Raw genomic sequence first — 22,429 nt, 5'->3', positions numbered from 1 at the left:
CCTTGCTAAAATACAAAAGACTACTTTTACTCTATATTGAGCTTCTAATTGCAAACTGATTTGACAAACAAATACAAGATTTTTTTTTTCTCCAACTGATTCTCTTGGTTTAATCAGCACCTTCTTCCCTCGTATTAAGATTTTAAATGGTTACTGCAAGAACTGGAGATTTCATTGCAGAATTTTTTTCTTCTCTCTTGAAGGATGGCCATTCACAAACAAACCTCTTTGTCTCCTCCACTGACCTCTCACATGAGTTTGGTGACCCCTGAGATCCGTTTTATGGTCATTGCTCTTTTACTCAGGGAATCCTGCACGGTGTTATCTGAACCACCGGCAGATTAACCTTCAAGGCAATAACAAGTCTTCAAACTCTTCTTATCCCTGCTTCATTTAAAAAAATTAGAAAACCAATAATTTATAAACAGAGCTGGAAATTGCTAGCCTTTTGTAATAGTGACTTTTAGTGAAAAGGATTTCCAAAGCAATCTGCCCGCAGTGAGAAGCAAATCAGCACCAATATTCCATACAATACTACTATGTTCCTATGGGAAAAATAAAAAAACAAATACTCTGCAATGTTCAGATTTCTTCCCTCAATTTGTCTTCTGAATTATCATAACTTCTGTTTATAGAAAAATTCAATAACAATTTGTTTCTATGCTACATAAATTATTTTCCTTTTACCCATAATTACAGCTTAGTTTCAGATAAAAGTGTAGGGTTTTTTTTTTTAATTAAACATTTTTATGTAAAAATAATTATATCCTCTCAAAATTATCTTACATATAATTTCCTTGCATAGAAAACCTAAACCTGTTCAACAATGCTGATTAGGTACTTTCATTCAACCTTCTTTTTATCTTATCAGTTTGTTTGTATCAGCATCACACCTATTTAACTTCAAAGATTTATTCCAGTGCAATAGCAGAATATTCAAATTTGATAAATACAGTGTCATAAGCTTTTCAGGGATTGAAATGAGACTGGTATGTTACTCACGGGGACTAAGTTCAGTGTTTGATACAGGGGTACAGACAGCAACAGTTTCAGCAGAAACCCCTTGCTGCTCACTGACCTTAGACAGTATCTGAAACAGAGCTGGATTTGCTGAGACCCTGGGAGACAAACTTCAGTTGTACATTCTGAGCTCTGCTGTTAATCAGTTTCGAGTGAAAATAATAAGTAACAGGAACTATGCATGCACCACAGTATGAGAAACATCACACAATCATGCCCACTCCTTTCTCTCCCGATGAGCAAACCACCTGGCCTGGCAGTGCGGTTTGCTTAACCATGAAGAAACCACAGCAAGCGGCAAAAGTCTCTCCTCCCAGAATGAAGGCATTGGGAACTTTAAAGACATGGCTAACAGGGCTTTGAAAAACTTCCACAAATAAAGCTTTCTCTCTCTGCTTGAGAAAGCAAAGGCTTAAGTTTCAAGATATAAACCACAGCCTAACTGATATGAGGAAAAGTTTCAGCAGCCTCAGGAAGGTGATGATTTACAGAAATCGGGACAGGATCCAGTAGAGGGGATGGGGAGCATTCCAATGGCAAACTAGTTTAACCAGTTTCTGATGAGCAGGATTTAGAGAAAATGCATCAATTAAGTGCATTATGTTACTTCCAATGCAGCAAGAAAGTAGCTGCATTACGAAAGACTACAGAAGGTAACTCAAGCGTGCATTTTCAGGGGACTGTGCACTGTAGCTTTTGCAGCACTGTAAGTACACACATGTTACCACAAGGAGTGAGGGACATGGGGTCCAGTGAGCCAGGCACTCGACACCTTGGCCTGAGGTGTGGTTTAATGGATAGCTTAACCCCATCCAGCTGCAGGCTGCTGCCAAAGCCTAAGAGCTCACCTTTCCTCCCCTCTGCCCCCCTTCTTCTCATCCACTAGCTGCAGGCAAGCCAGCTCAATGAATCCCATCAGCAACTACAGTCAATACAGGGAAGGGGTACATGAGGTTTGGAACAAGGAGACTGGGAGTCTGCCCATTCTTCTCTAGCAGCTTTTAGGTTGGGGTGATTTTGAAGCCATGGGACCTGTCAAGTTAACCCAACAGCTCCATAGTTGAACATTGAAAGCATGTATGGAACAATGGGGAATTTTCCCTCAACTGCTCTGAATCTTCCCAATAAAAAGCACTGTCACAATGCAAAAATTACAACTTAAAGAAGACAGCTTTGATTCAAGTTGTGTTCTATAGCGCTAAGGAATAATTGGGAAACGGAGGGAGGCAGAGCAAAAAAACTGGACCACTGTAAAAGGAGATTTGGGCTTTGAATGAATCCCAGCCCAAACTCGATGGCAGTGCTCTGCTGCAGCCTCCACAGTCACTCTAAACACGTGCCATGGATCTTGCTCCATAGAGCCAGTACCAACTCCTTCTTCTGAGCAGAGGAAGTAATCGAAAAGTTTCTTCATTAAATTAATTCATAACATTTTGAGAACAGATGTTTACATAGTAGTTAAATGTCTAGTTGCATATGAAATACCTACATGTTAAACACACCTAAGATATCCCAGGAATATTTAAAGAAATATGAGACAGATAGCATCATCCTTCATTTGCAAAGCAACTTCAGTCTAATGATAAAACTTAATACTAAGCTAACATGCAAATGTATATTAGTGTGCCTCTAAGATGGAAAATATGTATCAACTCTTCTCGCAACACTTCTGTGACACTGTTAGAAGTGCAACCAGTAACATTCGAGCTGACTTGCCCTAAACCCACAGGAATCAATGACAGCTAGGATTACATCTCAGAGTCACTTATTACAACCCAGTGCTTTGTATCCCTTTCAAACTCAAAATGTTTATGTCATTAATTAATATATTAACATATCAGCATTGTTAGCAAACTCACCTACAGATGGATATTTCAAGCAGGAATATTTTCTTTGAAAAACACATTATTGTTCTACATCCAAAATTATTTTAAAACAAAAATACAAATGATCAAAAAAATTAAATATTTTTAAACTTCTGTGTCAAAGTCTCTTTATAATCTGAAATGCCAATCAAACTAGCCTCTAGATTGCTAAACATGCAATACTATGGGGATTTCCATTAGTAGATTTTATTTTACATAGCTAATAACTATCAGTCCATAGTACATCTTCCATGCTAGCTGTCTCAGTTTAAGCACACATGTACAATGTCCACAAAAACTGGCAATGAAAGAAAAATCACTGTTTATGAGAACAAAAATAACAAATTAATGCAGTCATAGTCACAATAAACTCTTATTTCTTGTAGAAGCTCTACTAACTCAATACTTGGGAAAAGAATCTAAAAATCTGGGAAGAAGATAACACCTTTTTTTTTTTTTTTTTGGCTGAGGTAAAACTTTTCCACTCTTGAAAGCTAAAAGCTCTTGGAAATAAATGTAGTTTGCACATTTTCTTAATTTCCTGAGGATTACACACTGGACATGCTCTAACTGAGGCCGAGAATAGACTTCTCTGTAGTCACAGCTCTCACTGCTCAGACCAATGCTGGGTCTCTTCCATGCGTGCCACCAGGGAATTTTTCCTTGGCCCTCTCCTTTAGACACATCATCCCTTGTCCTGACACCAAACAGGGAAAGATGGCAGAGGGGACAAGGACATCTACAAGGAAAAGTAATTTGGGAGACAAAGTCTGAAAACGAAGATTATTGCTGATGTTAAACCAGCAGAAAACTGACAACTAAGTAAAAGACCGTAAGTCTGAGCTGGAAGCAAAGCATGCAGAGAAAGGCAAGAAACCCTACAAGGAGTGAAAAGAGTAGGAAGACAACAGATTAGGTTAGGAGAACGGATGGGGAGAACTACTGGGACAGACTGGGACTGGGGTACAGTATAAGGAGCAGAGAGAGGATTAGGATTTTCTGAGCAGGAGCTGGTGCAAGAGAAACTTACTGCCCCTCATCTCTGACCCTCAAAATTCAAGGTTCACTAAAAAAAACATATGGCTGAAAGCCATCAAGGGAAATCAAGGTATGGCTTGGGAGAAAGAAATGAGAACAGGAGCAGATTAGGCAATGACAGGGAAAATAGAAGTGGAAAATGACAACAAAAGAAATAAGGGCAACATGGCAGTGCAACATAAAAAATGGCAAGCAGTTGAGTGCAGAAGGGCACTGACTGCACAAAGACATGAAGAGCACTCAGAGCAACACAGCCGCATGGTAAACAGGGTCAACTTCTCTTCCCCCATCCTTCAATTTTTATTTTAATTCAATTTTTAAGACTACCAAGGTAGTGTTAAAGGTAGTGAACTTAAACCTACTATAATTGTTACACTGGTTTATGTAATTTTACAGACCCAAATTTGGTAGCTGCTCTACAAGTGGATAGGGCTGCAACGGGAGATACAACGTAACAGATGGAGGCACTTCAGCTCCTGAACTGGCTACGTTTGACAGATCACACCCTGCAAGACAAACTCAAATCAATTCTGACTTTAGGACTAGTAGAAGACCCAGAATCAAATAATTTCTAATGGACAAGTCCATGAAGGCAAAGCAGGATCCAAAGCTTGGATCATCATATCACTTTCCCTGAAGTCCCTTTGGTACATTCTGCTCTTCAACCTGAAAAATTTTCAGTCTTTCAGTTTCTTTGCTGTGAGCAAACATGTGCAAAACTCACTGGGCAAAACACTGCATGCCATGATATTAATGGTCTACACTGACTTCAGTGACCTCTTAGTATAGTAATTCACTTCATAACCCCAAAGGGGAAAGATAAGATTTTCAACCTTGTCTGTCTCACACAAGTGAAAACAACAAATGATATGGAATAACCTGTTTAGAAATGTTAATTTGCTCTAAAAGCCAAAAGATTAACATCTACCCATTTTGTACCCAGTAGTACAAAACTACGTCACCCACCCACCCATCACCCCCATACGCCACCTTCCATTAAGTGAATAGTTTTAAGGTTGTGAAGTCAAGCAGAGTTTGAAGATGTCAAAAATAACAGTGTTCCAGTGACCTGATCTGCCCCACTGTACATATGCATTAATGATAAAGCCTTTACAGAAAACATGCTGCATTACACTGTCATGGGACCTCTTGCAGAGAACCGAACTTCTGGAAAGGCAGGAAAGGTGGCAGGAAAAAAAGCTGGTGCTGCCTGTGCCATCCCTGAACTGCTTTGTTGTAAACTGCAAAAGGTGTGGGATGAAGGAGGCCGAGAATGCAAGGACTGATAGTACAGTCTTGTGGTTAAATAAGCTGAATAATGCCTTAGAGAACTGGACTTTACTTGCATGTCTTCTAGAGTTCCTCTGTGGTGTAATGGCAGTCATTTCACCCCAATTTTAGCAATAAATATTTGTCTGAGCACCTGACTTGTGATTCAGTCTCATTTGTATTAACAGTGAACACTCATGGGTGTAACTGGAAATTGTAGTTGTGAAAGATTAACTGTACAGTATAGCAAAGCACTGAGACAATGCAGTGCTCGATGATTCAGCCTGCACCTTCCATAAAAATGGGGCTTTTTGGTTTTATTTTCTCTGTGCCTCAGCTCTTGCTTTATCTCCTAAAAAGTGGAGATTATACCAACTTCTTATCTCACAAGGATCATTGTGAAACGTAATTACATCTGGGAGGCACTCAGATAGTATCATGATGAGCAACAGAGGAAAAAAAAATAGCTAATTAATTCAAAATAGTTTGAATAGTGTGCTGAGAATAAGGGGTAGGTCTACAACCGAACAAAGAGGTAGAAAGAAAATACCAACTAGAGGCTCACTGAGCGGACACAGTCCATTCTGTGAACTGGAATTGGCAAGGAAGAGTACAGAAATACAACCCTTAATCATGTACTTAATTACTATACCCAACAGAATGTGAAAGCTGGGTTCAGGTTGTGCTATTGGCAAGTTTTTGGGTACTTGAGCTTGTAAACTTAATTTTATTTTCAGATAGGAATCTTCTATATACAACAACAGAGATGTCAGATGTGCTTAATTTGAACAAGTAGGAACAATCCTATCATCACCATTTAATGAAACATTTACCTCTCAAGGATATCAGCTGCAGAGGAGGGAGGATGAAGAGCACATACTTTCAAAATTATAGCTCCATGGTAGAAAACTATTCTTCCTAAACCTCTCAACTGTCTAAAAATGCAACTGACTCCAGCTTTCACTGTAAAAATTTAATGAACTAAGCTGAAAGCTTCTGTCAAGTCCACAGAAATAGATGTGCAACTCCTACTATCAAAGGAAAAAGCAGCATCATTGAGAATTCTGAAAGGCTGCAGGCATCATTTCGTGCAGTGAGCCAGATCAGGTTGGTAAAACACTGGAACCAGTCAAATGACATCCAAATCATTTGTTTACTACACTTCTTAATGTTGCCATCCACACTGAAAGTTGTTTTGATTAATTTGTGAAGTAAAGGTTTTTTACTTCAAAAAATAAATGCAAAATTGATATCTGAAATTAAAATTTATCCTTGGGTTTTGTAAATATTGAATCTTGTTGCAATAAATTATAGTCTAAATGGGATATGAAAAAATTCCAAATATTTAAATTATCAAAAAAAGCAAATCACTAAGAAATAGTTAATCAACTATTACATAATCACAGGCTAATTGTAACCTTCTCAAAAAGCACTAATTTTTGAAGCAGCTTGCAGAGATGTAAGTGTGCATCTTTTTGTGTTTAAATGTTAATGGAAGGTACACGGCTAATCCCACATGTGGTACTTTGAAAATACATGGTTTGGCATTCTCTTAAACATTTGCTATTACTTCTACCATTTTTTATCAAAAATAAAACTATTTCTGTACTGCACAAAATCTCTGTTCCTAAAATGCAAAGACTTTTAGATCTGTAACAAAACTCAAGCAGGCAGAAAGGGATTTATTAAGATTATGTCTCCTTCGTATTAACATCTGTTTTAGTATATACTGGAAGGAAGAACACTTTTAATGTACTGTTTGTGTTTATTAATGGCCATCTTTGATGTCCCTGTATTACAGAAAAGAGTCCTTAAAATACAAATAACCAATAAAACTTGCGCCCACTGTCACAAGCATGAAACACAATATATTCCTATCCTAAATTATTTAAACAGGACTGTTTAAAATTTATGGCATTACCCTGGGAAGAGGCACACAAGGGATGAGTCATATTTTTTTAGAATTTTCATGTGTTATGCAGCAATGATTACTTGCAGAGTGGTTGATGAAATATTTGGAAAGGGAAAGAGTAATCTTTCCAAATCAAGTTACATAACTTTGATTTACATAAGTGTAATCCATTCAGTAGTCCAAGCAAAAAAGTAATATTTATGACCCAAACACAAAAATCTAGAGCTCTAGTTGTAATTCTTACTAGGAAACCAAAACTGGAACAGAGAAGGTGAGGGAGGAGGGAAGAGAAGAAATTCATCCTTGTGGAGGTAAGCAGTGCTCACTGTGCTGCCTTTGCTGGCTCTGGATGTAAGAAAACTGAATACAACTTAAATTGCATAGAAATTCCAATGCAAATTAATAAGATGACTCCATACAGGGACCCTAAAATTCAGGATGCCTTTAGCAGAGCCTACTTTGTGTCAACTCTGCCTATTTTTGGTCCTGAGCTGACCACTTATATAAGGAAACTCTAGAAGACATGGAGATGTGGCAGCTTTCCATCAGCAGACCAGCTCTACTTGCTATTCCCAAGGGACTTCTTTGACCCTTGATGTCACTGTAAAGCCTCTGCAGCATGTGGAGCTCCTTATCAACTCACCATATGTGTATCTCATTGGGTCTGTATATGCCTATGAACATATGCACATGTGCATGCTCAACAGAGAAGGATGAGACTTAGGAAAAGATTAAATTTACCTCTACTATATTTAATCTGAAAACAATCTTTATAGATGCCCACTAGATCTTCAGAGTTAAAGTATCTGAAACTCCTAAAATATATTTAACTTCTGGACTGCTGAAAAACATTTTTAGTGCCATCTCAGGAGTTCACTTAGGAACAATGTGTTTTCAAAACTCAACTACAGCAAATTAGCATATACAGTTATATAACAAAAACTATTCTGAAAGGAATAGATTTTATCTAGCAGAAATAATTATAACAAACAGCAATGGCTAAATTCCCTAAATGAGCTTAATTCACTCCTTTTCTGCGCACATACTATGCAGCACTCTGAATCCCAGAGCTACAAACAGTATTTTCCAGGCTATTGCTGGGTTTTTTTGCAAAAGAGCTGGGCCATTACCTATCTAGCTGGACAATTTAACAGCTCCTAAAAACTTACTGCCCCAAAAGAAGGACAGCTGTGCTTGGGATCCTTGCTGTCATCCTCTCTGGATCTAAACAAAGTGGTTCCTTTACTGAGGCTGTCTGTCCTGTTAGTGGCAAAATGAGGGACACATTTTCTTGCTCTCATTCAAGGCGTTCACAGCTGAGAAGTCCTTGATCCACTCTCAATGGCTCAATGTGCTCAGGCTGGACAGGCTCTCCTAAGAATTCATTTATTATGGACTACATCCGAAGTGTAACAACCTTGTACTGAAAATTACCAAGTTATGTGTTTGCCAATGATTTACAAATTAGACAAACTTGAATTAGGTTTTATAGGAATGGCCAAAGACCAGCTTGATGCCATGTTTTGAGTACTTTTTCGAAAGCACAAGGAAACTGGAAGACTACAAAGGAAAGATGATCAAAACTCAGTATATCCTAAACAGAGTATTCTCCAGGTAATCTGTTTCACAGAAAAAAACTGAGACATAAACAAGGACAAATGCATACACAGAGCCCACACATTATAACCCAAGAGGAGGTAACAGCAGAAAGTAGTTTTGCCAAACATAGTTGATGCTACTAATGTCATCTGGAAGTCCCTCACAATGTACAACCTACTGCCAAAGCTTCCTTACAATGCAAAATGATGCAAAGGTCACCTGGGTGAAACCTGCACAACTTCCATGTCAATTTTTTGGGGAGGATGTGCCTTACAATGTAGCCCTAAGCAAACGCCATACTACGATAGAGAATGTGTCAATAGCAATGTATACACACAGATTCTAATTCTATATTTCCAGCACATGCCACACATAAATGCTTTGCCTTCACAAAATGTTACTCTTAATAGTATCAACAAGTGGGCTACATAAAATTTACCTGCAAACTGCTGCTGATTTATAAATTACTTTCTTCGACATGACATTGTCAGTGATTAATAACAAATACAACTTGACACTGGCCAGTTTTTATCTGATGCAATTGCAGGACACGAATAATGTTGTAACTAACCACAAGCAGTCTCATATCTCTTCTCCCCATCCCCAAACTAGATAAACGTTTTGTCCTATTGCTTCACTATTAAACTAAAGCTTAAACAACAACAACAAATAAATCAGTAATTTACAAACTGATTTTCTTATTTCAACCATGCTGAAAGTTCCAAACTTTGAAAACTGACGTATTCCGAGAAAGCATTAGCAATACAGACAAGGATCTTACATGACATACAAAGTAAACAAATGGCAACACACAGGCTACAGTACACAAAAAAACCCTGAGATTAGCTCAGTTGGTTAGAGTGTGGTGCTAATAACACCAATGCCGTGGGTTTGATCCCCATATGGGCCATTCACTTAAGAGCTGGACTTGATGATCCTTGTGGGTCCCTTCCAACTCAGAAAATTCTGTGATTCTGTGAAAATGACTGAGCCTTAACCAAACTAAGTCCTGACATCAACTGAGTTTAGAGGGGCAATATAATCCAGTGGAATTATTTTTTCACTATATGTATGCTTAATTATGCTAATTATTGCAATTATCCTAACTACAGATGAAAATCAAGAGCCAAAAGGAAATGGCCAGGAAACAATTGATTTCTTTAAAAAAATAAATTTAATTGCATATGTAAAATACAAAAAAATTCAGTAGCATTTTCCAAGTCTGCAGTTTTGCTGAAGAGCAAATAAAAATCATCTATTATGTGGAGTAACTGCTGATTAAGTATTCAATGATAATTATATGACATTCTTCTTGTGTGAGTAATACAGAGTCAAACAAGGTGTTATATTCACTCAGAGATATTTGGACGTATCAACGAATCATTCTGTGTAATCACAAGGATAAAATAGTGTAAAATCCCACAGCATGGAAGAAAGGCAGGAGTGGTGGGGAATGACAATGCCTACAGATGGCTGAGCTTTCCCTGGGTTCTCTGACCCTCATCCACCTTCCTACACACATGGATCAGAACTGAGGTTTTCAACTACTTTTCCACTCAGCAACTGTAGCTTTTGCAAGGAAGAGTTCACATTTTGCTGGCTAGCATTCAGTGGAACTTCAGGAAATTGTATCTTTATCATGGAAAAAATTTTGCCCAGACAAACTGGATGCCCCAACTATCACTATACACAGGCAACTTGGTCAACACCAAGGCAAGCACTTTTGTTTTTATCAGAGATAGAAACATAGGTCACAGAATGGCTGAAATTTAGTTATGTGTTACATAGCCAGCTAACAGACACTATTTTAACTACTGTAAACAGCACCTTTTTTTGTTGTTTTTGTTTTTTTTTTTTAATCTAACATATAGACAGTAACATTTCACAAATTATTTAAGACCTAGATATTTAAAACAGAATAGTAGCATGACTAGTTAGGGATACACATTGAGAAGCTACATTTAATGCATTTTAATGTTAAAAACAATATTTTTAAAGTCCTCTTTTTATTTTCATGTGCAAAATGGAAAAGTAAGCAACATCTTAGGAAAACAACACTTTATCATCTTCTTGAGTAGTTTTTTTATCACATTATTGAAGTTAAAATTCACATTGAACCATTCTAAAGCAGTTTAAAACAAGATACAGGAAATTTTAAAAGACAGCTTAGCCAGGCAGCCTGGGTATCACAATTCCTTATTTGTTCCTCCCACTCAGAAACAACTCTCATTTATTTATGTTAAGCAACTTAATGGCTCTGCCTATTGGAAATTAAGTGGGACAAGTCTTCCCAAAGAAGATAGTCTGTGCGTTTTCATTGTATGTGGGAAAAAAAACCAAGTTTGAAAATGTGTAGAAATATATATAAGGCTTTAGCTATGAATAATCTCTCCTGGTCTTGGAGTACTCTCTCCTACCAGTTTTATGTGATAAGAATTCTGATCTAAGGCAAGCACATCCACTGAGATGATTCCACAGGAGTCAAAAGGTTACAGGAGGGAAGCAGGGAGGTACAAAAAAAAGCAAAATAATTAGGGAGCAGCAGATAAAATTATAGACTGATCGTTAGACAATTACTCAGATAGATGAAATTACACAAGATGCCATCACAATTATCACGTTACAGCTTTTTATTCGAATCCTAAACATAAATCCATTAGATGTTGAGAATTAAATTACTTCTAGGGCCAGTTTATTTCAGTTATCTTAGTAGAAGGACATGAACATACGGTAAAAAATTGTCCTTGCCTAAAATTACTCTGCTTGTACTATGTACATTATAAACATGCAGACAGTGAATGGCACTGCCAGATGTAGCGAAGGGAGTAAGAGGATAAGAATGAGGGTGAAGGAGGGAAGGGCTTTCTATCATCCCTTTGACACACACTAACACAGTATCATTTGCTGGAACAGTAAAAATTCTTAGCACTTCATGGTCCAGAAGGACCAGCCACAGCTGTGGTGCGTGTACCCAACATTAGGAATACATGGAACAAAACCCAGGAACAGGCACAGAGAAGTGAAGTCTGACTCAGACAGACAACCCGATACTGTAAAGCGGATGTGGGGTGAGAAAGAAATGCAGATTCACCAATATAGAAAGTATAATATACAGTCAGCAACACGCTGCTCTGAGAGCAATATAATGCCACTAAAGGAGGAAACATGTCTATAGTGAAAGGAAATAAACACCACCTCACTAGTAAAGAAATCAGCAAGCTCCAAGGGGACTTAACAGATGTCTCCCCCTTCCCCAAGCTCCCCAAAAACCAAAAGAAACAAAACTGAGAACAAAGCAAACAAGAAGCATGAGAGACCTCTGAACTAGAGCTGCTGCCTGCAGATAAGAATGAAAGGCTTCTCACTAACAAATGAGACAAAGCCAGAACAACCAAACATGGAAGAACACTGACCATAACAGCACAGTTCTGACCAGGCTGGTGTATTTTATTTCTTTACTCATTTGCATTCCTCCCCTCCAGCACCAAGAACACAAGAGAGACTTTGCTCTACCCAGAGTCCTATTATTGCAACTACTTTGCCTGCCAGTTCAGAAAAGACTGTAAGCTTTCCAAGACTGGAAATTCCTCTGGTTCTAGTCCTCGAAATAAAAATACCATGCCAATAGAAACCCTGGAGGTCATCTCTTCATCTAGCATCAACAGAAAATATTCTTAAGTCTCTAGAGCATTTTGGTGGTCAGTATAGGACTAGCTGTAATTCAAAACCACTGCAAGACAATGAGCTGTATGGGAATTATTTTCTGAAATATTAAAAACTTCTTCATTTGCATAATATCTAAGAACAGAAACAAGAAATAGAAATTAATTCCTTACCACTGAAAACCAGAATTCTGATTTTCAACTAAAAGGATAAGACCAGACATTTCCAAACTACAAGATGAGGGCAGGTAATTCAGTGCTGTAGAACAAATAAAATCCTTATTTATTTATTAAAGGCAGCATTTTGATTCTTGTGAACTCAGGAAGTGAATGTCTCATTGAAATGTTTCCAGCTACACAAAACAGATCAATGTCCTTGAACTAAAAAATACAGCAGAAAGCCAAGGACTGTACAGAAACGATGGCCACTTTTCCAGGCACCATAATTTTCAGTGCACACAAAAATTCTCAAGACATTTACAGTGCTCTCTTCTCTAGAAAACAACTGAAAAAGTATTAGGGAACTCCGTATTGTCAACATCTGTTTTCACTGTTCTGTATTTTTCCTCAGTTTGTAAACAAAAGACTTGCTTCCTCAACTTTTCCTACCTGTAACCTGTTAAAGTTATCCCGGACCCTGACAGTCAAGATCAATTCTTTTGTCTACTGTCACAAAATTCAACCACAATTCTTGAAGCTCCACTGGCCCTCAATTAAACTCACATGCTCCCATTCTTCATAGTTTTCCAAAAGCATCTATCCCTGTAGCTACAAAGGCAACCTGGTTCACTCAGAAGACACACAAGGAGCTTACCTCATTCAGAATCTGCTGATGCAGATCAGTGCCTCATGCTTGCATGCTGAGGTTCTGTGGGTGTGGAGAAGGAAGCAAATTTGGGAAAACACTGGTGACGGGAGCAAGGAAGAAACAGTCTCCTTCCTATTGCTTTTGTTCATTATGTTGTTGGGGCCCTCTGAGATGGGAGGCACAGGAGGAATTACATCTCCTTTGTTCTCTCTTTTTCCTTGATTCTCTGCTTCATTTCCTTTTCTTGCGCTAAAGGTTAGAGGAAGGGGAAAGTACTGTTATGGGGAATAAGGAGCCAGAGGTCTAAGGCAGTTGTTGATCCATTCATAACGGGCAGGACTTAGAATTATGAAGAAATGAATCATCTGGGACTGATGTTTTCCAGATATTTTTCTTCCAGTTATGAACGTTGATCACAACTACAGAGGAAACAGCTGCTACTAGGACAGACAGAAGAATCAATTTTATTTTTATTTGGGGCTTTTTATTTGAAACTAATCGAAAGATCAGAACAACAGCATCTATAAAAGGTACCCAGAATAACACAGAATTCTCTGTTGATTTCAAGTCACGTGTTACTTACATACAGAAAGGATTTCTTTTCAGTAGCTTATAGTCCTAGTCATACTGATCAAAGGCACCTGCAACTGTCTTGGTTGCACATGCACTGTAGTAATTATGCATGCAAAAGAGGAAATCAGACATTTATGTGGTTGATCACCAGTATAATTACTATAACTGAATATACGATCATGGTAACTGTACACACAAATTACACATGCATGCAGTTTTGAAAACCAAGTGTTGCATTCATTGTCTCTATTTTGATAATATCCTATGGAAACACTCCTCCACTGGAAACAATTAAAAAGTATTAACTTTTAAAAATATGTACATTTATTCAACTGTCTACCGAACATTAAAAAAATATAACGATCCAGTAATTTTGTTTTCCAAGCTGATACGTCAGCAAAATCTCACCACTGTCATAAGATTTACCAACTTGAAAAGAATAAGACATTTGAACATGACCTCTTATTTCTCCTTCTTATATGTATTTATTAACCTGTAACTTCATTAAGATAGTAAAGGTGATTATTTGAAAAAACAATGCATATGAATAAAATTTTAACAAGATCTGACTAAATTTCATTAGTTCATCACTACTCCAATAGAGATAATTGGATATATTTTAAAAGTTTGGATTTTTATCAATCTAAACACTTAAATGTACAGGATTTGACTACTTTAGACCAGAAGAGTTGGTGCATTCAAACGCATACGAGGTATTTTTCTAAGGTACATAAACAACAATGTGGAAAATACGCTTTCACGTCTCAAGTCCAGATTTTGATCCATCCATATTAACATACGGAACAATTCTGCATTTATTATTAAGTATATCAAAGAATATGACAGAAGTAATAAAATATTTAGATATTGCTGTATTCTGGCAGATCACGCCGTAGTCGTATTGCCTTCAGCTTCTCTACTTTGATTTTTGTTCGCAACAGTTCTTCTTCCAGTTGCTGCTTTCTTTTCAAACCATCCCTTTTTTCTTGGACATAAAGACCAATTTTTCTTTGGTTTTCTAATATTATCTGATGCTCTTCTTTCAGCATTTGTAACATCTGTGGGTCATAACTACACATTGGTCTAAAGCGTTCTCCAACCTCAAGCCTAAAAAACTCATCTCTTCTTGGTACAGGGGATGGAGACATCATCACTCTCATATCAACTGAAGATACTGATGTTGAAGGAGACCTTTCCATAATATGCACCAGCTGGTGTTCTTCCTCTTGTTCTAAGTTCTCATTTTGCTGTGAGTCTATAATCAAAGAAGGAGGAGGTTTGACATCCTCTTCCGATTGTAAGTCCATCATGACTGTCGCAGGATGGTGATCCAACATTGCCTGTGGTGAACTGGTACCAGCAATTGTTTCTTTATCGATACTAGCACTAGAACACACAAAATCATATTTAAATAATCCATTAAAAACTATTTGGAAAGGCATAGCTGTAAGTAACCAAAACTTCATTTGAATACTACTCTGCTGTCTGTGCCTAGGACCCTCTACTTCATTGCCTGAACACCACCTGTACCCCTCTCTCTTTCCACAGACACAGAATGTGACACAGACACAGCCATGTCACATTCAGAATCTATTGCTATAAAGGCAGTACAGCCAATAGAGAACTCCCCTTGGGAGGCCCTTCTGGCACTGGAGAAGCAAGGAAGGCTATTAGTGACATGAAAATATAAAAAAACCCAAGCACCAAGCCATGAAAGTAACAGAGGAAAGAGTTTATATAATATATAATATGATTTTACAAGGAGATTAATTGAGATTCAGGGGCCTCTGGTGGTCTAGTGGTTAGAGTGCAGGACTCGCACCGCTGCGACCCGGGTTCAATTCCCGGCCCCCCGGGCAGCTGGAGCTCGTCAGCCTTGTATGGCAATCCAGCTACGTCCTGGGGACCTCACTGCCACTGTCCAAGCTTTGCTCGGCCCCGGCAGATGAACCTCAGGATTAAAGGGTGGGCTCAGTTCAGCGCACGCTGTGTCTCACCTAAAAAATCCATTGCGCAGGCTCGAAGGGTTTATGACCTTTCCCAAATCTTCGCTTGCGAAGACTGGCCATTATTATTATTATTATTATTATTATTATTATTAATTGAGATTGAGTGGAGAGAAATATTTCCATCTCACAAACTTATTAATCTCCCTCTGTTCTAATGTGCTCCCTGTTTCTGACTCATGCACCCAAGTATTTGTTTTTTTTCTAAAAGGTACAATAATCACTAAATAAAATTACGCAAAGAGCCTTGGGAGAAGAAACCAGAGCCCAAACAATGACTTTGTCAGTCAATTTGAGAATCAAGCTAATCCCTGCTCCTTCTCTTTGAATTGGCAATCTTAATATTTTTCTGAAGTTTCAAGAGAAGACACTGAAGTGTTTCCATTAAGAAAGCCTATGGTTCTGTGCATTTCCTTTCAAAAGAACAACGCCCACTTTACTCATCTGTCTTTGTGTAAACTCCTGAGTCAGCAGCATCTCAAATCATGATTTGACATTGCATTGGCTTTGATGATAATAATGGTTCAAGCTGTTCCTGACACTTCTCTACCATCAGTTGTGCTTGAAACGCTACACTTTTGCACATCACTCCTTTACTCAGGTAATGCTTTTTTAAGCCAGATCAGCTTCTTGATCTATTACAGTACAGATCTGCAAAGAATGAATACTTGCAGCATGACTGGGAAGGCAGTATAGTGTAACATGGGAACAGAAATATATTAACTTGGTATTGACAGCGAAGCCAGTGCGCCATCATGGCCATGGCTGCCTAAAACAGGGTCTCTTCAACAGGGTTGAAGATTTGAGACACTTCCCAACCCTTTGAAAACTAGACTGCCACTACTTAACTAGCAGTTAAAGGCAGTGAGTGGATCGGTGATTAACAGAATATTCACAGATGCTCCCCAACACAAGAACCCAAGTTGCTCTCTATTAAATTGGGAGGGTGGAAAGTGGGTTTTTTTACACTTTTTAAATGTCTTGAAAGCCCTACAATTCACACACTATTTGATTATTAAAACACTGTCCTGGTTAGTAACAGATTGGGTTCAAATTCCCAGAAGCAAGAAGAAATGTAATTTGTACTTCCTATTCTCATGTAAATGCACTAACTCCTTAATAAAAATGTGGCATGATCATAACTTCTAGATATCCCATGGTCTTCAAAACTCTTGGTTTAAAAGAAATAAGCAGTCATGGTTGCAATTTCTAAAGGACCCTGACTAGCCTGCCATCTATTAACATGAAAATACTAGATTCAATGCTAGAATTCCTGCTAGAATAAAAGCACGAAAGCTTCTCAATAATCAGTTGTAAAAAAGTTCATCAGGGTCAGAGCAGTGTATTTTCAAAAAATTAAGCCTGTCAACCACACAAACTATTTTAACTAAAGATTCTTTAAAAAAACCCTGAAAACAGTCCATCTGAAGCAGGTATTGAAAACTGACCTTTCCTTAATCCCCCAAAGAAAACGTCAAGATAATTTTAATTCTATTGACTGTTACCTGAGCTGCCTATGGAGTATCAATTATATCCCCTTACTGCCTCTTCCTCATGCCACAAAGCTTCACCTTTTCCTATATACTTCTTTCTCACATTCCTTTTACTCCTCTTATTGAGCATCAAAAGCATTATTCTGAACACAGATTTTCACTTTTTTTAGTGCTGACTGTAATTCCGGGTTTCCTCCTTCTTCCCAACTGCAGCTTCTAATACAGCTTCCCTCCTTCTTATTTGCTGGCTCCTGGCCAGCTTCTAGCCTGAGAAAATAGGAAACAACCAGCAGGAGAAGCAGGTCATTCTGACAAAAGGAAATGGAGAGAGAGCAGAAAGAGAAAGTGAGAGAGGTTAAATAGAAGAAAGGTAAGATTTAGTCTAACATAGACTAGAGCCTCCAAGCAGTGAAAAAAATCCATCTCTCGAAGTGTAATCCACACAGAACTAAAAAACTATCAAACCTTCAGGTAACTCTGATGAGGCTTTTTTTTTTCCCCTTAGTCAGCCTCTTAAGAGGAAAACAATTAGACAGCAAATAGAGAAAGAAGGAATTGAGAAACAAAAGAGCTGCCTGTATGGTGGTTACTAATGTGGTTTCTGACAACTTGACTGAAAGAAAGACAAACAACAGTTACCACAATTGGGGCATGGTGTTTATAACCCTGCAGGCACCCATGATTCACCAGGTTTTGCTTAATCACAGTGAGCTAGAAATTGCTTAAAGGTGCGATTAAGAATTTGGACTCATTTTAAGTTGTATTTCCCTCCTACAGAACCTAAGCCACATCCCAGGGAGTTAAAACCCAGTACAGGGTTTATAAAACTAGGGTAAAATGCAACTCAGAGTTAAAATTAGAAGTATCAAACAACGATGTGTTTGGGCAGGGAAAAAAATAATCTTTTAAATTATATTGTTTTCTTTCAGGACACAGTGTAGTGGTTGTTCCTAAGATGAACCATTTTGGGTAAGCAATAATCAAGTCAGTGTTCCCAGACCCATAAAGAACTGCAAAAATTGTTTAAATTATAGGAGACAAACTATGGAGATCATTAGCTCTTAATCATTCCCTAAAAGCGTCAGTGCTTTTTATAAGCCGATCTACAAACCAAAGTTCTCACACTATTTTTTCTCTCCCCTCCTTACAAAAGTTGGTAGTCAAGACACTGAAACCTTTATTAGCGCAATTAAAAGCCTCATTTTGTTCCAGAGAATTCTTTGGAATGGTTCCTCCAGGGGCATTCACCAGGAGCAGCAGCACAGCCCAGTTGCTTTAGACTTCTTTAAGCAAAGGACCCACAACAGCATATTTTTAGAGCATCTGGCATGTTGGGATTTAGACAATTGTTACCATTCAGTTCAACCAGTGGCACCATGAGTCCAATTCAGCGAGTGTGCGCATGCCAGGTTTTCTTAGAGTGTTACGCTGCTGCACCCACTGTCAGTACATCTGATTAAAATATGGAAAGTTTGCTTCCCATTAATCTGCTTGGGAAAATAAGAAAAATCAGAGCTTTCTCAAGGTTGCTGGGGAGTTATTTGACTCCCCACCCCGCCCCCCCAAGCTTAGTTTTTGTATCTGGAGAAACCAAAACCTGACCCAGGCATTTTTTGATCCCTCAAGGACCAATACAGAACCAGCAGAGTGTTGCAAGTCAGATATGAGGGGCATTAGCCAGCTGTGGGAGAAAGCCTGAACGCTGCCTGCCTGTATTATGTCTGGCTCAAATCTAGACAGTGTGTCTCACTTTACTGAGCAGTAAAAAAAAAAAATAACCTACCAAAAAAAAAGAAAAAAAAAACAACTTCTAATGCTGTACCTCTTAGTTTCTCTCTGTATTTAAACTACCTCATGTAAGACACAGAATTGTTTGGAGTTTAGACTTCAATTAGCTTTGCTCCAGCTTCAGGGAACCACCATCAATGTAAGTAAAGTATAATTTAAAAAAACATTTGCACTCACAAAGGCACTGCAGTGTGGAGTCTTTTTTTTTTTTTTTAAGGGTTGGAATCAACTAAAATGTAACATGCAAACATCAGAGTAAATGAAAGAAAAAAGATGTGTGAGTGAGGTTTCTTAGCTCTGGGAACTAACTTTATTAAATATCCTATATAAACTGCTAACAGTTCCATATGTTGCAAAATGACTGCAGTATTACCTTAAATGGAGGAGAATAGCCATCACTTTGCCAGTGTTTGAATAATCTGCCTATTAAAAGGTAGGGGAGGGGTAGAGGTTGGAGCTACTGTTTCCCTTTGATTCTCTCTTAACCCTCACTTTCCAGAGTATGACAAAGACTCTGAAACAAGCTTTGAAAGAGAGCTGAACAAAAAAAAAAAAAAGAATGCAGTGCTAAGTCACCATAAAGCTTCCCATAAAACAAAAGCAGTATTATTTTTGTCATTGTTCCCCATTTGGGAATTTTCTCTGATAAACATTTCCTCTAGGAGCCTGAGCACAAGCAAAAGCGTTACATAGTAGATAGGAGGCGCCATAATTTTCATTCAGTAACAAAGTAAAAAGAATTGTCTCACCTTTGAACACCGCTCCTGTCTCTTAAACACACATTGGAAATCTGTGGAATCATCTCCACAACTTTCTTGGTTGGCTCGGAAATGCTGCTTTGACAATCTGAGTGAGTCTCCTTTTGCTGCAATAGCTCCTGTTTGGCATATTCTTTGAGCCTCTTGTACAGCGTGCGCAGGCCCTGTGCAGTACGAGGAGGGCGATCTACTCCGATGGCATTGTAGTTATCAGCTATGATATCCCAGCATTTGTTTTTTTCCACTATTACAGAATGCTTATTGGTATGTTCCTCGAGAATTTTAACGTACGGCTTCACGAGTTTTAGCAAATCGAGCTTTTCAGATAAGGTAAAATTAGAAGATCTGGCCTTCCCAACCATTGTTACCTTTGAATTAAGGAAGCCGTTCCTGGAGCCACCATGCAGCCCCTAGCTCTGCTCAGCTCTTTTTCACAAACAGAAAAAGATCAGGCTTAACTAGGCTAGTCTCATTTAGGCCCACGCCTACAAGGGAGGGTTTATTAAAATTCCTTCAGCTTAAGCTGACGCAGGTTCAGGAAATCTGCTTAAGCCAAGCCTGACCTACATAAGGCTTCAGACTGAAGAAGGCGAGAAGAAACAAGCAAAATACACTTTTGTATGAAGAGACCAGACATACGCAGGATTTAGAAACATAAAGGTTTAAAGATTAGCACGTTACCCAGCTAAAAATTACCTAATTTAGCTTGAGTAACAAGCTCTGACACATCTCCCCAGCTCCCTCACACGTATCTCAAACTGAAACCGTGCTGGAGATGATTTTACGTGTAAAACGACGTCCCTCAAAAAAGCAACAATTGCTTTGTGCGAGGCGCGGCGCGTTACGGGGCGCGGGAGGCGAGAGGCGGCGGCGTGTGGAGAGAGCCCCGGCAGAGCCCCCGGCGCCATTTGCATAGAGCTGGTCCTGCTGTCAGTCACCGCGGGGCGGCATCTCCCCCAGCCGGCTGGTTACGCTCGGGCTTCGCCGCAAAGCTCGGCTTCTCCCGCACTTGGCAGCCGGCGACAGCCACCGACACGGGGGCTTCTTAAAGAGCCCGCTGCGCTCCCCGGCCGGGCTTCGGCACCGGCGGGAGCGGCACGAACGCCCCGGTGCGAGCGGGCCCCGAGCGCCGCCGCGCCGGCCCTGAGGCGGCTCGCGGGTCGCCCCGGCCCGCGGCATCGCCCCTCGGCCGCGGGCTGCGAGGACGCACAAGGGCTGCGGCCGAGTCGTGACGGATTCACCGAGTGCGTTACAGCGTGCGGGTACCGGGATCTGCTAATATCCACCAGCAAACAAACGACTTGTATTATAACACATCCAGGCATTCTTTCAGGATAAAAAAAAAAATCTGATTTTTGTTAGCAAGACGTGCCTGCATTCCTAATGTCTACTCAACAACGTATCGCCTTAAGCCAAGTCTTCACATAAAAACGCACGCAAGGCTTTACATCTGTGTGGTCTAAACTAAATCAACAAATGGGAGAAAGAGAAAAACCTGCAGATGGAAGGAGAGGTGCTCTCAAACACGAAAAGCAAAACTAAGTTTGAAAAATTACGTACTCCACTGAAAGAGTCCGGAGGGTGGAAACAAACACCATTTGAGATAGTGGCAACAGCTTCCTAAGCTTAACATGTTCAGCCTTGAAAACAAGGGAGCCTAGAAGCAAGGCGGGGGGGGGGGAGGAAAGAGAAATAATTATATAGCTTGAAATATCCTAAGGCTATAAAGATCTAGGTATAAACTTGTTTGCTCTAAGGGGAGAAAACCCAAACCCAAAGCAGACACAAGCCACATTCAAAACAAGAAATTCACATTAAACAAAAGGAGACTTTTAACTGCTGAAAATCAATTAGCATTTAGAATAACAAGCACTTCTGGAACCCTTTCTGAGACTTGGCTTTCCTGTACCACCCAACGAAATTGGGACCAGTCCACTTTGCTGGAATTGCTTTCAAACCAAGATTAAATAAAGCATTTTATAGTCTGAAGCCTATTATACTCAAATTTGAGAAACAAAATACTCTTGTGGTTAGAAGCACTATATGAAAACCACCACTTTTAAACACCTAATCCTTCCCTATTTCCTCTCACTTTGCACTTTACTAATATTAAGAGTACAAAGCTGGTGGCTATCCTTTTTTCCCCCCCTAATTTATGCACTTTGTTGTTCTTCTGTAACCGAAAAAAAAAAAATTGGATGTGCTTCAGGTAGTTTAGGCTCTGGCAGTATTAGAATTAAATAGTCAGAGGCAAGCTGTACCATCCGCTGTTGAAGCAGTTGTGCAGTGCCCGCCCAGTCTCTTGACATTTTAGTGACAAAAAGAAGTCACTGTTAGGTTGTGTGATTAAAGGCTCCTCCCCACAGACACAAGGAGCACAAGTGAAAAGTGTCAGGCAGAGGAATCCACATAACCCAAATGAAAGAAACCAAGCCCTCAGTTCGGCTGCTCCCAGGGCCGAGGGTGTGACCCAGAGGGACAAGTTCCAAGAAGAGGCTCTCTCTAGGCCACCTTGCAGACTGAAGGAGGGGCTTACTGCCCACTGGGATGGGACTCATTGTGAGATGCCAGGAATAGTATTTTGGGATTGGAGAAGACAGTATAGGATATTTAGAGGAAGAAATGAAGGCAAGACAAG

At 39.2% G+C, this 22,429-nt stretch overlaps 2 protein-coding genes across 5 annotated transcripts in view; both read right to left on the bottom strand.

The window, feature by feature from the left end:
• Positions 1-22,429, bottom strand: part of RAD54B (RAD54 homolog B) — a 62,880-nt gene that overhangs the window by 23,816 nt on the left and 16,635 nt on the right. Inside the window, exon 1 of one of the 4 annotated variants that reach the window (XM_064648738.1) lies at positions 19,783-19,868. The exons of 2 other annotated variants lie outside the window; for them this stretch is intronic. The gene's annotated coding sequence lies outside the window, so the exon portion shown is untranslated. Of the gene's footprint in view, positions 1-13,179; positions 13,515-19,782; positions 19,869-22,429 lie in introns of those variants that run through there. One more of the 4 variants, XM_064648730.1, reaches the window with a different exon arrangement.
• Positions 13,636-20,883, bottom strand: FSBP (fibrinogen silencer binding protein). The gene is made up of 2 exons (XM_064648750.1): positions 19,783-20,883; positions 13,636-15,132 (listed from the first exon to the last, which is right to left on the bottom strand). The coding sequence occupies exons 1-2, from the start codon at positions 20,151-20,153 to the stop codon at positions 14,607-14,609; spliced, it is 897 nt and encodes a 298-aa protein (XP_064504820.1). The 5' UTR covers positions 20,154-20,883; the 3' UTR covers positions 13,636-14,606.

Source organism: Pseudopipra pipra, chromosome 1, assembly GCF_036250125.1.
Source record: "Pseudopipra pipra isolate bDixPip1 chromosome 1, bDixPip1.hap1, whole genome shotgun sequence".
NCBI lineage: Eukaryota > Metazoa > Chordata > Aves > Passeriformes > Pipridae > Pseudopipra > Pseudopipra pipra.
This window is presented reverse-complemented; position numbering and strand designations above follow the sequence as displayed.

Coding starts and splice junctions, on each gene's coding strand:
- FSBP (XM_064648750.1), bottom strand. CDS start 20,153: ATGGTTGGGAAGGCCAGATCTTCTAATTTTACCTTATCTGAAAAGCTC. Junction 15,133..19,782: donor GACAGGAGCGGTGTTCAAAG/GTGAGACAATTC, acceptor TGTGTGTTCTAG/TGCTAGTATCGATAAAGAAA.